The following is a 15,565-nucleotide window of genomic DNA, read 5'->3' as shown; positions in this document are numbered from 1 at the left end:
CAAGAAAAAGAAGAATGATGATATCCAGCTCAGGACCCTGGATGTGCCAAGCCCTTACTCACCAGATGTGAGCCCCTGGGGATAAGTTTTTGATAAACTTCTGGCATTCTCTTCCTTGAATAACTCCCCATTTGTGAATTGTAGATGCAGAATACTCATTCAGTTTATCAGCTACTTGAGCAGGATCATCAGTAGTCGAACCATCTACATTATACACTATTCCAAGAGTGGTCTTACAATTGCCTTATACAGTGGGATTATGACCTCGCTACCTCTACAAGAAAATGTATGATAAATCATGGATAGGCCATCATGAGTCTTCCTTGCCAGTTGAATATAAACATTGAACATTGTTAACAAGAGTACACTTCAACAGGCAAAGTTTTTACAGCTCCAGCTAATCAGGAATTTTTTTTTAAATTTTTGCCTTTTTATTGACTTAAATTGGCATATTAGTTTATATTCTAGAGTTGCTTTATATTCCTAGTAACAATACTTTAGTTTAATTTGAACTTAGATAGAGATTTTTTAGTATCGGTAAGGGTATCTAATCCACATGTTGGACAAGTTTTTTGCAGTTCCCGAGTTTTTAATTATATTTAGCTGGTTTATTGACTTAATTGTTAGATTAAATTATTTTCTCTAAGTAGCTTATAGACCTAGTCAAGCTCCGTGGTTTATTTTGAATTTAGATAGCGCGATTTTGAAAGTTTTGGTTTTTTTTTTAGGAGCATTAGCAACTAAGGCCATATTGCTCCAGGATATGCGGTGGTCATTCCCTGAATGACCTTTCCGCATCCTCCGTATTTGGTGGTGACGGGCTCGAACCCCGGTCTAATCAAGAAGCGTATGCTACGCACTGCTGCTCCTTCCCACCTGGCTACGGAGGCGCCATTTTGAAAGTAATTAATACCTTGTGTCTGTCCGTAGATTTTACCATTTGTAACTTGCCACCATTGTTATACAATACAATGTGTACCCCGAACTAGATAGCGAGTATAGTAGTATCACTTAATCAGTAAAATTTACTAATCCTATAAATTCATTATAAATTAAATTGTACTTTTTTAACTAAATACATATAACGACCTAGTTTTTACAAATGTAACATTAAAAATTAATACATAACTTGGCAGGAGGTAAAGTCATATAACGTAACTCAGAGATAATATTTGATACTGAAATACATATATATATATATATATATATATATATAGTGTTATAACTGCATTGGGATATAAGTTTAGGGTTATATTTTGTATTGGAATTTTATTTTAAATTGAATAGAAATTGACTCAGACCAGAGCAGCAAAGCAGAAGGCTGAAACTAATGGAGTGCTGTGGCTCAGGGGAGAACTGTGGGGGGCAGTTGTCCTCTGAATCACAGCCTTTTGAAATACACTGCTTGTTTGATGTTTGTGGAACTATCAGGAACGGGACATGATATTGGCAAGGGGAATGCCTTTGTGTGTGTGTGTGGATATAAGGAGTGTGAGGAAATCAGGCGCCAACTCAGCGTTGTTATGGGCCTATATATGAAAGCTTGAAAGACAGGGTAGATGCTCTCGAAGCATTTAAATTGAGGGCCCCATCAAGCTTTCAGCTGCCCACACCAATGCTAGAGCTTGCACTTGGGCATAACGCAACACAGTTGCAACCCCCAAGGCAGAATGCGCTGGTCCCAAAGGAACTAGTTGTTGTCGGTGACTCTATTGTCAGGGAAACGGGAAACATTGTGCAAAGAGGATAGGTGGAACAGGACTGGGGTATGTCTGCCAGGGGCAAAGGTTGATAACGTTGTAGAGCAGATATCATCTTTTAAGGGCACAAAGGGTGATATTGTTGTACACGTTGGCACTAATGATATTAAGAGTAAGAGACTGACGGAATTACTTAACAAGTACAAGTCAACACTGAAAAAAAAGCCATGAATTAGGGTTGAATTTGAAAGTGTCTGAAATTCTGCCCAGACACGATAGGAGGGAGTATATGATGAGAGCCTTGTCGATCAATTTGGCACTGGAGAGATTGTGCAAGGCTCAAGGGGTAGAATTTTTCTCAGCCTGGTCTGCGCTTGTTAACACGATAGACTGCTTCTACAGGGATGGGATACACTTAAATAGAAAGGGTGCAAGAAAATTTGCTGATGCTATCGAGGCATTGTTAAGTTGGTTGAAAAACTGCTAGCTTGGGAGGATACATGGACTAATAGATTAACAGTAGCCACTGGCAGAGGTGAAAGTGATTCTTGCAGTTCTTTTATTGAAATTCAATTGAGCAGCAGCCTGGAAATCAAGGCAATGGAGGATTTCCAGGTCTGCTGCGAGTCATAATGGAACAAGTAAATACATGGGCTGTATTAGGGTAACTAAGAGTAGAAATAGGTGCATGTATACTTGCATGTACACCAATGCTAGGAGTATAGTTAATAAATTCGATGAGCTTGAAATGCTAGTGAAGACATCAAAGGTAGATATTGTTGGGATATCAGAGATGTGGTGTCACACAGACATAAGCAGTGCAGAATTGGAATTTGTGGAGTACAATGTGTACAGAAAGTATAGACAGGACAAGAAATGCTGAGGGTGATGCAGTTAGTTAAGAAACAAAAGAACAGCATCTAAAGAACTAAAGAACAGCATCCAATTGATGTTGGTGGATAATGCAATGTTGAGTCTGTTAGGTGCAACATAAGCACTGGGAAAGGAAAAATGAGAGTTGATGTGTGTTATAGGTCTAATGAATCTGATGAGTATAATGAGCAATTGTGCAGAGAAATAGTGGGCCAGTAAATAAGTGTCTTATAATGGGGGATTTTAATTTCCCACAGACTGACTGGAATTTGTGGATTGGTCACTCGCACACTACCAAGGCTTTTGTGGATTTATTGGATGATTGTTTTCTGCAGCATCATGTTCAGGAGGCTATTAGAGGGAGTAATACTCTTGATCTGATTATCAGTAGTGATTCTTCATGCATTAAGAATCTACAGATAAAGGAACCACTAGGTGGCAGTCACAGCATGCTGAAGTTGGATTTACTCAGAGGTAACTGCCATCAGGGGTAAAGTGAATGGTTTTTGCTTTAGTAAAGGTGACTGCCGTGGTCAGAGACAGTATTTAAATTCTATACAGTGGGACCAATTGATGATGTTTCCAACAGCAAATTCAAAATGGGAAGCATTCAAAGAATTAATCTTGGAAGCTACTAGGCTTTTCATACCAACTAAGAAATATTGTTCAAGATTTAGGTCTAAATCGATGTCAGATGAACTAACTGGACGTGTGACAGAGAAGAAAAATGCATAGGATACATATAAATTAACAGGTGACACAGAAGCCTATTATAGATATAAGCTGGTCTGTAACCAAGTCACAAAGGAGGTTAGGCAGGCAAAGGCAGATTACTAGAAATCTTTGGCAAAGGATGCAAAAAAAAATAGCAAAGAGTTCTTTACTTGCGTAAATTCTAGAAGGAAGGGGATGAATCAGATTGGTCCACTTGACATTGTTTGTTCAGTTGTTGATGATCGTGCCCAGGTAGCTAACAAACTAAATGAATATTTTGCATCTACATTCACACATGGGGAGTTATTCAGGGAGGGGAATGCCAGAGGTGAAGTAAACTCTGGCAGTGAGCTAGATGATTTTGTAATAACTGAGAGGAAAGTGGAGGAGAAATTGTTGAAGATAAACATAAAAAAGGCACCTGGGGTGGGTGGGATCTATCTAGTTATATTAAAGGAGGCAGCAAAGGAAGTAAGCAAACTCTTAGCCATAATTATGAGAGCTTCTTTAGACTCAGGGGAGGTACCCATAGAGTGGAGATGTGCAAATTTGACCCCAATTCACAAAGGAGGATTCAAGGCTGACACAAATAATTATAGACCTGTGAGTTTAACTTCTGTTCCAGGAAAATTAATGGAGGCACTGGTTAAAGAAGCACTACAGGATCATCTAGACAAGACTTCAGTTATAACTCGGCCACAGCATGATTTTGTTAAGGGAAAGTCTTGCCTGACCAATTTGATTGGATACTATGATGCAGTCACAAAAGAACTGGATGCAGGGAATAACTTTGATATTATATATTTAGATCTTAGAAAGGCTTTTGATACTCTTGCACATGGCAGACTGTTGCACAAATTGGAGCAGTGTGGCATTGGAGGCAAATTGCTACTATGGATAAAGGGATGGTTGAAGAGTAGAAGACAGAGTGGTAATCAATGGACACTGCTCATCGTGGACTAATGTTATTAGTGGAGCCCCTCAGGGTTCAGAGTTGGGTCCATTATTGTTTTCTGTATTTATAAATGATATTGATGATGGTATATGAAGCTTAATGTCCAAGTTTGCAGACGATACAATGGTTGGCAGGGTTGTTAAGGACACTACTGACAGAATGCTGCTGCAACAGGATCTGGAAAGGTTGAGCAGATGGGCTGAGAGGTGGCAAATGAAGTTTAACATTGAGTAGCGTATCAACTCTGTGGTACTACACTGACAGTGATAGAGAATGAAAAGGACTTGGGGGTAATTGTGCAGGCAGATATGAAGTTCTCTGACGGTCTGCAAGAGTAACTCATGGTGTTTTGTCAATGATATACAGGAATTTTTCTAGCAGGGATAAGGAGGTGATTATTCCCTTGTATAAGGCAGTGGTCAGGCCACACCTTGAGTACTGTATACAGGCATGGAAGCCTCATTTCAAGAAGGATGTAGAGCTGCTGGAACAAGTACAGAGAAGGGCAACAAGATTAGTGAATGGAACAAAGGGTTGCTCTTATGAAGAAAGGCTTAAGTTTTGCAAATTACAGTGTCTGGAGACTAACCACCGGCAAGGTGATCTGATAGAGGTGTAAAAAGCCTTGAATGGTTTGAGCATGCTCAATGCCGATGGGATTCTTTCTCTTGCTCAGAATAATCACCTGAGAGTGCATAAATTCAGATTGAGGAAAGGCAGATGTAGGATAGATGTGCGGAAATTTGCCTTTAGCCAGTGGGTAGTTGGTTGGTGGAACAGACTTCCATCCCTTGTTGTGGAAGTTGATAGCCTAAATAAATTCAAGGCTCAGCTGGACAGGTATTTCGAATGAACAGAGGGATGAAATGGAAGTGTTGTTTTTTTTTATTTTTTTTTCTTCGGCTGATGCTGCATAAGCTTGCTTTCTTGCATCATATGCCTCTACTAATGCTAATGCATAAATCGTGTATGATAGAATTTGTCCAGTGTAAACACGTGTTATACGAGGACTGACTGTACAATGAAGTAACTCTGCATAAATTGGTATACTAAGGAAAAACCACCCGTGTGTTTGTAAAATGTACAGCTGTAAGAAATCTAAATTTTTTCAGAAACTTTTGTAATCCATTATTTAAAAAAAACAGTTTTTGTAATTGTAAATTATTATTAATGTGCTGTGTTCATTAAAAAGAAATGTACATGCTTGTTGAACTATCTTTTAACTATAAGTGTGCAAAGTATTGTACAATTTTAATCAAGTTCTATTCTGGTGGAAAGGTGAGTGATATAGATGATTGTTTAAATAACAAAAATCCATATTGATGCAATAATATTCATTTTGATTTTACAATTAACTGATTTCAACTAAAGCCACATTCTTGTCTGTTTGCATTTGGTGTTTTTGGAACTCCCAGTCAGTTGGCCTGTATACATCGTGTCTTCTAGTTCCTATTTTTTTTGACACTGCATCTGATTTTTCTGCTCTTTCTTTTCTTGAGGAAGAATAGAAAAAAAAAAAAAAATTAAAATTAAACATTAGCATTAGTAGAGTCACATCATACAAGAAAGCAAGCATATGCACAAGCAAAAGCAAGCATCAGCAAAAAAAAAAAAAAAAAAAAAAAACATTTCACTCCAAAAGTTTGTCCAGTTCTTCCCTGAATTTATTTAAGCTATTAACTTCCACAGCAACAGATGGAAGTTTATTCCAGCACCACATCTACTTTCTTAAATTTGAGTTTGTCCCATCAGGTTTGTAATCTCAGCAAGAGGAAGAATCCTATCAGCATTGATCCTGCCCAAACCATTCAAGGCCTGATACACCTTAAACAGATCACCTTGTAGGTGCCTAGTCTCCCGATGCTACCGTTTGCAGAACTTTATCCTTTCTTGGTAAGAGCACCCATTTGTTACTATCACCAATCTTGTTGTCCTTTTCTATACGTGTTCTAGCAACTCTACATACTTCCTGAAATGAGGTTGCAGTATTCAAGGTGGGGCATAGCCATCGCCTTATACAAAGAGATAATCACATCCTTATCTTTGCTAGCAAAATTCATGTATATCATTGACAAGGCTGCATTACCTGCTCTGGCAGCCTGTCTGCACTGCTCAGAAAATTTCATATTTGACTGAACAACTACCCCCAAGTCTTTTTCATTCTCCACTGCCCTCAGTGTAGTACCATACAGTTGGTACATTTCCCTAGGTACTAACTTCAGTTTCTACCTCTCAGCCCATCTGCCCAACTTTTCTATATCCTGTTGCAGTAGCACACTGTCATTAATAACCCTGCCAACCTTTGTGTCATCCTGAAATTTCAACATTAAGCCTGATATATTTTCATCACTATCATTGATAGTTATATAAAACAATAATGTGACCAAAACTGAACCCTGGGAAACTGCACTAATAACATTAGATCACAAAAGGCAGTGTCCTTGATTACCACTCTGTCTTCTCCTACTCAACAATTCTTTTATCAGGCAATATGGCCTTAGTAGACCATGTGCCATTAAACACCATACCAAGCAACCAACCATTCTTTTACTCATTGTAGCAACTTCCCCTTAATGCCATATTGCTCCAATTAGTACCATAGTCTTCCATATGCAACAGTATCAAAAGCTTGCCTGAAATCCAAGTATATGATATCAAAATTATTTTTTGCATCCAGTTCCTTTGTGACCACATCACAGTATCCAATCAAATTGTTGACAGGAGAGACTGCTTCTACAGGGATGGGATACACTTAAATAGAAAGGGTGTGAGAATATTTGCTGATGCTATCAAGGCAGTGTTGGGTGAGTCGGAAAACTGCTAGCATGGGGGGGATACACAGACTAAAAGGTTAAAAGTGGCTGCAGCAGAGGAAAAAGTGATTCTTGCACTGCTTCTATTAGAATGGGCAGCAGACTGGAAAGCAAGGTAATGGAGATTTCTAGGACTGTTGGGAGTCGTAGCCGAACAAGTAAATACATGGGCTGTGTTAGGGTGGCCAGGAGCAGGAACAGATGCATGTATACTTGCATGTACACCAATGCTAGGAGTATAGTTAATAAATTTGATGAGCTTAAAGTGGGATATCAGGGATGTGGTGTCACACAGAAATAGGCAGTGAAGAGTTGGAATTTGGGGAGTACAATGTGTATAGAAAGGATAGACAGGATACGAAGGGAGGAGAGGTTATGCTGTTAGTTAAGAAACACGTAAAATCTAAGAAAGTACATCCAATTGATGTTGGTGAACAATGCAGTGTTGAGTCTGTTTGTTGTGAAATAAGCACTGGGAAAGGAAAAATAAGAGTGTGTGTTATAGGCCTAATGAATCTGATGAGTATAATGAGCAATTGTGCAGAGAAATAGTGGGCCAGTAAATCAAAATGTCTTATAATGGGAGATTTTAACTTTCCAGATATTGACTGGAACTTGTGGTTGGTCACTCACACACTAAGAAGACTTTTGTGGATTTATTGGATGACTGTTTTCTACAGCAACATGTTCGAGAGGCAATCAGAGGGAGTAATACTCTTGATCTGATTATCAGCAGTGATTTTTCATGCTTTAAGAATTTGCAGATAAAGGAAGCACTGGGCGACAGTGATCACAATCTATTGATGTGGGAATTATTTAAAGATGTAACTACCACCAAGGCTAAAGAGAAATGCTTTTGCTTTCTTAAAGGTGACTATAGAGATCTCAGACAGTTTTTAAATTCTGTACAGTGCAATCAACCGATGATGTTACCAACAGTGAATTCTAAATGGGAAGCCTTCAGGGACTTAATTTTGGAGGCTACTAGGCTTTTCATTCCAACTAAGAAATACTGTTCAAGGTTTAGGCCTAAATGGAAGTCAGATTAATTAATGAGGCTAGTGGCAGAGAAAAAGAATGTTATGGGATGCATATAAAGTATTAGGCGATACAGAAGCCCATGGCAGGTATAAACTAGTCTGTAATCAAGTCACAAAGGAGGTTAGGCAGGCGAAGCCAGATTATGAGAAATCTTTGGCAAAGGATGCAAATTTAAACAGCAAGGAGTTCTTTACTTATGTAAACTCTAGAAGGAAAGGGATGAATCAGATTGGACCACTTAACTTAGATGAGTTGACAATTGATGATCATGCTCAAGTGGCTGATAAACTGAATGAGTATTTGCATCTACATTCACACATGAGGAGTTATTCAATGAGGAGAGTGCCAGAAGTTTATCAAATGCTAACAGGGAGCTAAGTTATTTTGTAATAACTGAGAGTAAAGTTGAAGTTAAACATAAGGAAGGCACCTGGGGTGGACGTGATGTATCCAGTTATTAAAGGAGGCAGCAAAGGAAGTAAGCAAACCCTTAGCCATAATTATGAGAGCTTCCTTGGACTCAGGGGATGTCCCCATGGACTGCAGGTGTGCAAGTGTATCATCAATTCACAAAGGAGGTTCAAAAGGTGACATAATTAACTACAGACCTGCTAGTTTAACTTGCGTTCCGGTGGAAAAAAATGAATCGCTGGTAAAAGAAGCATTGCAGGATCATCTAGACAAGACGGCAGTAATAGTTAAGACACAGCATGGGTTTGTCAAAGGGAGGTCTTGTGTGACCAGTTTTATTGGATACTATGATATGGTCACAAAGAAACTGAATGCCAAAAATAATTTTGATATCATAGACTTGCATTTCAGGAAAGGTTTTGATACTGTTGCACATGGAAGACTGCTGTACAAATTGGAGAGGTATGGAATCAAGGGTAAGCTGCTACAATGGATAAAGGGATGGTTCAGTAGGGGAAAACAGAGAGCGGTAATCAATGGACACTGCTCGTCTTGGACAAATTTTATTAGTGGAGTTACGGAGGGTTCTGTGTTGGGCCCATTGTTGTTTTGTATTTTTATCAATGATATTGAAGAAGGTATATCAGATTTAATGCCCAAGTTGGCAGATGATACAAAGGTTGGCAGGGTTGTTAACAACAGTAATGACAGTATGCTACTCCAACTGGATCTAGATAAGTTTGGAAAATGGGCTGAGAGGTGGCAACTGGAGTTTAACATTGACAAATGCAAAGTACTGCATATGGGTAGCAATAACCGAAGAGAAACGTACCTACTGGGTGTTGCTACACTCAGGGAAGTGGAAAGTGAAAAAGACCTGGGGGTAGTTGTGCAGCCAAATATAAAGTTAGCTGAGTAGTGCAGACGGGCTGCCAGGGCAGGTCATGGAGTCTTGTCAATGATATATAGCAATTTTGCCAGCAAGGACAAAGGAGGTGATTATCCCGTTAGACAAGGCAATGGTCAGGCCACATCTAGAGTACTGTGTACAGGTCTGGAGGCCTCATTTTAGGAAGGATGTAAAGTTGCTAGAACGAGTACAAAGAAGGGCAACAGGATTGTTGAGGGGAACAAAGGGGTGCTCTTACCAAGAAAGGTTTAAATTCTGAAAATTGCAGTGCCTGGAGAGTAGGCACCTGCCAGGTGATCTGATTGAGGTGTATAAGGCCTTGAATGGGTTAAGCAAGCTGAATGCTGATGGGATTCTTCATTTTGCTCAGACTAAGAACCTGAGGGGCCACAGTTTCAAATTGAGGAAAGATAGTTGTAGAATTTAAGGCTGAGCTGGACAGGCGTTTGGATGAATGGAGGGATGCAATGGGAGGTTTTTTTTTTTTTTGGCTGATGCTGCATAAGCTTGCTTTGTTGCATCGTATGCCTCTGCTAATGCTAAAATTGGTCAGACAAGACTTCCACTTAAAAAATCCATGCTCTGTCTGAATTATTACTGCAATCTTGTTTGAATGATCCTGCAATGCTTCTTTAACCATAGACTCCATTATTTTCCCCAGAACAGAAGTTAAATTAAAAGGACTAATTACTCGTGGCATCCTTTGATCCCCTTTGTGAATTGGCAATACATTTGCACATCTCCAGTTTGTGGGGACCTCCCCTGAGTCCAAGGATACTCTCATAATTGTTGCTAAGGGTTTTCTTATTTTCTTTGCCGCCTCTTTTAATATAACTGGATAGATTCCATCCACCTCAGGTGTCTTTCTTATGTTTTACTTGAACAATTTCTCTTCCTCTTTGCTCTGTTATTACAAAATCATTTAGCTCCCTGTTAAAGTTTAATAAGCTTCTGGCCTCCATTTCCCTACAGAATTACTCATGTGAAAGTAGATGAAAAATACTCATTCAGTTTGTCAGCTAACTGAGCAAGATCATCAACAATCGAACCAGTGATTTCAATTGGACCAATCTGATTCATCCCCTTCCTTCTAGAGTTTACATAAGTAAAGAAGTCTTTACTGTGTTTCTAGGCATCCTTTGCTCAAGATTTCTTGTAATCTGCCTTTGCTTGTCTAACCTCCTTTGTGACTTGATTACAGACTAGCTTACGTCTACCATAGGCTTCTGTGTCAACTGATAATCTATATTTTTCTTCTCTGCCTCGTGTCTCATTTTTTCATATGACATCCATTTAGTCCTAAACCTTGAACAGTATTTCCTAGTTAGTATGAAAAGCCTAGCAGCTTCCAAGATTAATTCCTTGAATGCTTCCTGTTTAGAATTTGCTGTTGGTAACATCAACAGTTAGTTCCTCTTATGGTAGTTGCATCTTGCAGTAAATCCCACATCAGTACACTGTGATCACTGCCACCTAGTGGTTCCTTTATCTGCAAATTCTTAATGCATGAATAATCACTGCTGTTAATCAGATCAAGGATATTACTCCCTCTGGTTGTCTCTTAAACATGCTGCAGTAGAAAACAATCATCCACTATAACTATCATCCAGAGCATTTTCAAATAAAGAATTTTGTTATTATCCATTATTTTAATATAATTTAAATTTAATTTTAAATAATTGTTTAAAAAAATAGTTAGTTGCTCATGCTGAAAAAAATATTAATTGCATTGGTATAATACACTAGCAGTGAAAATTCTGATTAAAAAAATAATAATATATTATTTTTTCCTATTTTACAACCAAACGTTTTGAATTTTAACACAGGTAATAATGGAATAGTAAAATCAGTATTTCCAGAAATAAAATATTCACACACTTTGTACACCACATTAAATAATCCTAATAAAGGAGCATTACACGGTGAACCCTTAACCAGATTCTTGTTCACTTGCAAGTGATGAAAGTGAAAAATAACTCAGTAAAGCGTTTGTAATGTAATGCTTGTTTATTAAGATTATTTATTGTGGTGTACGAAGTGTGTAAATAGTTTATTTCCGAATGGAATAATTCCTGTGAAATGTTCCATTTAAAGACATGATTAAAAAATTAATGTTTCTTCACGTTAATATAAATGTGTGTGTGTGTGTGTGTGTGTGTGAGAGAGAGAGAGAGAGAGAGAGAGAGAGAGAGAGAGAGAATAACTATGTGCCCAGTTTGACAATTAAGTCCTACATTAAACTCAGATTTATTCAACATTATTTATTTATCTTATTATTATCATTGTATAATAGTCCATCTACATATAAGTAATCTTGGCTTCCATAAGTTTAACAGGTATTATCAAACTAATGTTTTACAGAATATTAGCTTGATGTATTTCTGTTAAAATTTACCTGTATTTTGTGATTGTCCAATCTTTCTCCAAATAATAATATACAGGCACTCCCTGGCTTACATAATACTTGACTTACAGAAATTCGACTTTACTCAAGCTTTTGCTGGCCGATGCAAACTTAAAAAAATTGTGGAAATATGTTTTGCATCCCATAGGAATAAATGGAGGTATCATGAAAATATGGTAATGTGAACCCAGTAACACTTTTTTTTTTTTTTTTTTTTTTTTTTTTTTTGGTAATTCGTTCCAAGACCTCAGAAGTTTAAATTTTCACTATATAACTAAGCTATTTATCTCTCAAAAAGGTAATTTTTATAATGGAAATTGCGTTACACTTTCATTGTTATATGTTCTGTTATAAGAATCAGTTTTGAACGCCTTTGTGATATTTTTCTAAAACACATTTCTGGAAGTCACTACCATAAAACAATAAAACCAATTTGCACTTTCCGGTTTTTTTTAGGCTTTTCTGATAGTGCAATCTGTTATAAATGGGTAGTAAACTCGATCTTATTGCATTTTCCATAATACTGATAACTGGAATTGTGCGAGTTTTTACGTCACAGTATTATGATGAAATGAGTTCCCCTTCTCTGAAATCTTCAATCATATAAAAAACATAAATACATTTTCAGAATCTTCTCTTCATTCCTATTTACTTATTACAATGGTGAAGGGAAAGGGACCAATGGAAAGTGCAAGTGCTGACAGTGCTAGGAAACGAAACAAAATTTATTTAGAAATGAAGATGATTAATTAAGAAATACGAGGCAGGACAAAGTTTGTCATCTATTGCACGGAATTAGGTCTTGCTGCTTCAACAGTGAATACTATTTTAAAGGACAGCATGTGTATAAAAGAACATGTGAAAGGATCAATGCATTTAAGATCAGCAGTGATCACAAAACAGTATTTGGGCGCTATATCGAAGATGGAAAAGCTATTAATAATATGGATGGAAAATCAGATTCAGATGCGAGTACCCCCGAGTCCAATGGCCATTCAAGCAAAAGCAAGAAGTATTTATGAAGATGTTAAGGATAAGTACAACGAACCCCAAGCCAAATTCATGACAGGCAACAGGTGGTTTAATAGGTTCAAGCGTCGTGCTGGTTTCCAAAACATTAAAGTATGTGGTGAAGTCACCAGTGCCGATTCTGCAGCTGCAGAGAAATTTTATGGTGTCTTGGGAAAAACCGCTTCTAAATCTCCACAGCCCTCAACTTCTGCAGTGGCATGCTTATCAGTTGAAGAGTTAATTCTGGCAACGATGCTCGAAAGGTAAAACTTGCTGACATTATTTATGCCTGTCTCCTCTCTTTTTGTAATTTTATAATTTTGAAATTTTTGTAATTTTTCCTGAGCATGAGATAAAAAAAATTAATAAATAATTCTATTTACATGTTCGTCGAACATTTCGTTTTTGCTTCAATCAAATTCAGGGCACATAGTTGGGAATGCTACATAATCATTTAGGGAAATTCTGATTTACATAAAATTTGACTTATGTAGAGTTCCACGGAACGCAATCCTTGCATAAGTCAGGGATTGGCTATATATCAGTTTTAATTCTACTGCTGTTATTTATTATGAAAGAGGGCAAAAAAATGCTAAGCAGTGCTATCACCAGCTTTCCCAAAATTTTTAAATAACCATATTACAAAGTCATCCAGACAGCTATAAAAAAAAAAAAAAAATGGAAGTAACCTTTTTTTTGGGTATTAATTCATTTTTAGATGATTTGTTTATTTACAAATGATATAATGAATATAGTGAAATTATTTTCCTAGATCAAGGAAAAATTAGTGACATTGTATCTGATATCTTCAATATCAATCATGATTACTGGGGTTCATCATTGTCTACTTTAGCAAAAGTGAGTATTTTTCATTATATAAAGTGTTTATTTATCTATTTTTTCAGTGGAATATTATTTGATATTATGTAAGGAACTATGCCCAAGTTAATCAACAAATTTTTAAATTCTCTTAAAACATTGTATAAAAACAAAATATTATAACTCTTAATACATCTTATTTACTTAGTCATCCCGAGTCGGACACTAAATATTTCATACCAACAAGTGGAGTTCTGCAGATACTTTTTATAGTGCCATTACTGTGTGATATATTCATTGCTGATCTCTGAAATATTACTGGAAGGATCCATGTTTAAATAGCTCTGTTTGCTGATGATGTCGAGATATATGCCACCATCTCTGGAATGCCTATCATTCTTCCAGGTGCCAATCTGCCTCATTTTTGCAGTCAGTAACATAATACCCTAATAATTTGGTTAAAGTGATAATGCTTTAATTACCCAAATGCTTTGGATGAACTGCCAGTCATTGTATTCGTCATGTACAAAAGCTTATTAATCACCCAGACATATGTGATAATTTATTCGTGTTGAATGCAGACATTTTTAATATTCATTTCTTCATGTAAATTATAATCTCACAAAATGTTGCCTAATTATTTTGCTTCTTCTGATTTGCCTCACCAGATGTGGAATTTATATGAACTGTATTGTCTACTGTAGTGACAACCTAATTTTAACTCTCCTGTGGACCTAATAGTGCCTTTAGGTGCTGTTACAAAGTATAAAAAGGAATGTATATTAACTGCCTTAAAGAACTCAGTCAGTTAATATATTCTGTTGAAAGGTCTCTCCAGTGTTTCTGGTTCTCCAAGAGCATCCAACACCATCCTACTTTCCATGTACAGCTTTCTAATAGTGATAGGGAAAAAATATATAGTTCATTGAATAGACTTTCATCTGTGACCATATTCAATAACTCAGTTGACTCATACCTATAAAATGAATATAACAAGCTTTTGTATCATTTATCCCACTATTGTTCTTCTGTTTTATGTATTTTTAATTTAAAAAAAAAATTATTTAAAAACTTTTATATTGAAAGTTTTTATTTTCTATTTAATACCCACACCTTTGTAAGTCCTGCATTTTGTACAGCCAATTATTTTTATATTTTTGTTTCCTGTTGTGATTTCACATGTTACACTGTTCAACAACAAAATTCTTTGAATTTGTTTCCTTTCTTAAAATAGGCAAACTTTACTAATTTTGGATTGAGAAAAACGAATATGACTTCAGAAATTTTTTATTAGCTCTAGTTTTTGAGATGCATTACTTTCGCTATTGTCTAAGAATATAGTAATTTGAGTAGTAGTCAGAATGAAAAGTAATATTAAAACAATCTCATATTTACATTTCCTTGATACAACATAAATCACAGTTGTTTTTAATTAAAACATAAAAAAACAAGAATACAAGAAAACTGCACAGAAACTGAAAGTACTTTCTCAAAATGTGGCCTATTCATGACAGCTCCTTCTTTTTGCTTGTTGCTTGTATTCCACTTCCAGGGCATCTCTTGTTACTGTCCAACAGTAGTCAGCAAGCATAGAAGTATTCCTCCTATCTTCTTTCCATTGCTGAAATGTCTTGGTGGAATCGCTCACCATGCTCATCACTCACTGCACCACAGTTGTCAAGAAAGAAGTCCAGATGAGAGTCGAGAAAGTGTATTTTCAGTGACATGTCGCAGCCTAATTAATGATATTTTTCTCAAAGGTTATTCACATTCTCAACATAGTTTCTAGCTCTTCGGTTTCCCAGGAAGTCATTCACAACACTTTTAAAGACTTCCCAATCTGCATTCTCATTACCCTGGAGGACTCGCTCAAAGTTTTCATTCTTTAAAAGTTCACAAATTTGTGGACCAAGA

At 36.8% G+C, this 15,565-nt stretch overlaps 1 protein-coding gene across 2 annotated transcripts in view; it reads left to right on the top strand.

Annotated features, from left to right (window-relative positions):
• Positions 1–15,565, top strand: part of LOC150080271 (uncharacterized) — a 338,192-nt gene that overhangs the window by 243,145 nt on the left and 79,482 nt on the right. For both annotated transcript variants that reach the window (XM_090381061.1, XM_090381060.1), the window contains one exon: positions 13,605–13,690. In XM_090381061.1, the coding sequence (XP_090237187.1) occupies positions 13,605–13,690 (86 nt within the window). The remainder of the gene's footprint in view (positions 1–13,604; positions 13,691–15,565) is intronic.

The sequence above is a fragment of the Mastigoproctus giganteus genome, chromosome 9 (assembly GCF_048544385.1).
Source record: "Mastigoproctus giganteus isolate SK-2022 chromosome 9, ASM4854438v1, whole genome shotgun sequence".
NCBI classification, from domain to species: Eukaryota; Metazoa; Arthropoda; class Arachnida; order Uropygi; family Thelyphonidae; genus Mastigoproctus; species Mastigoproctus giganteus.
The sequence above is the reverse complement of the archived record's forward strand: the minus strand, read 5'-3'. Positions and strand labels throughout refer to the sequence as shown.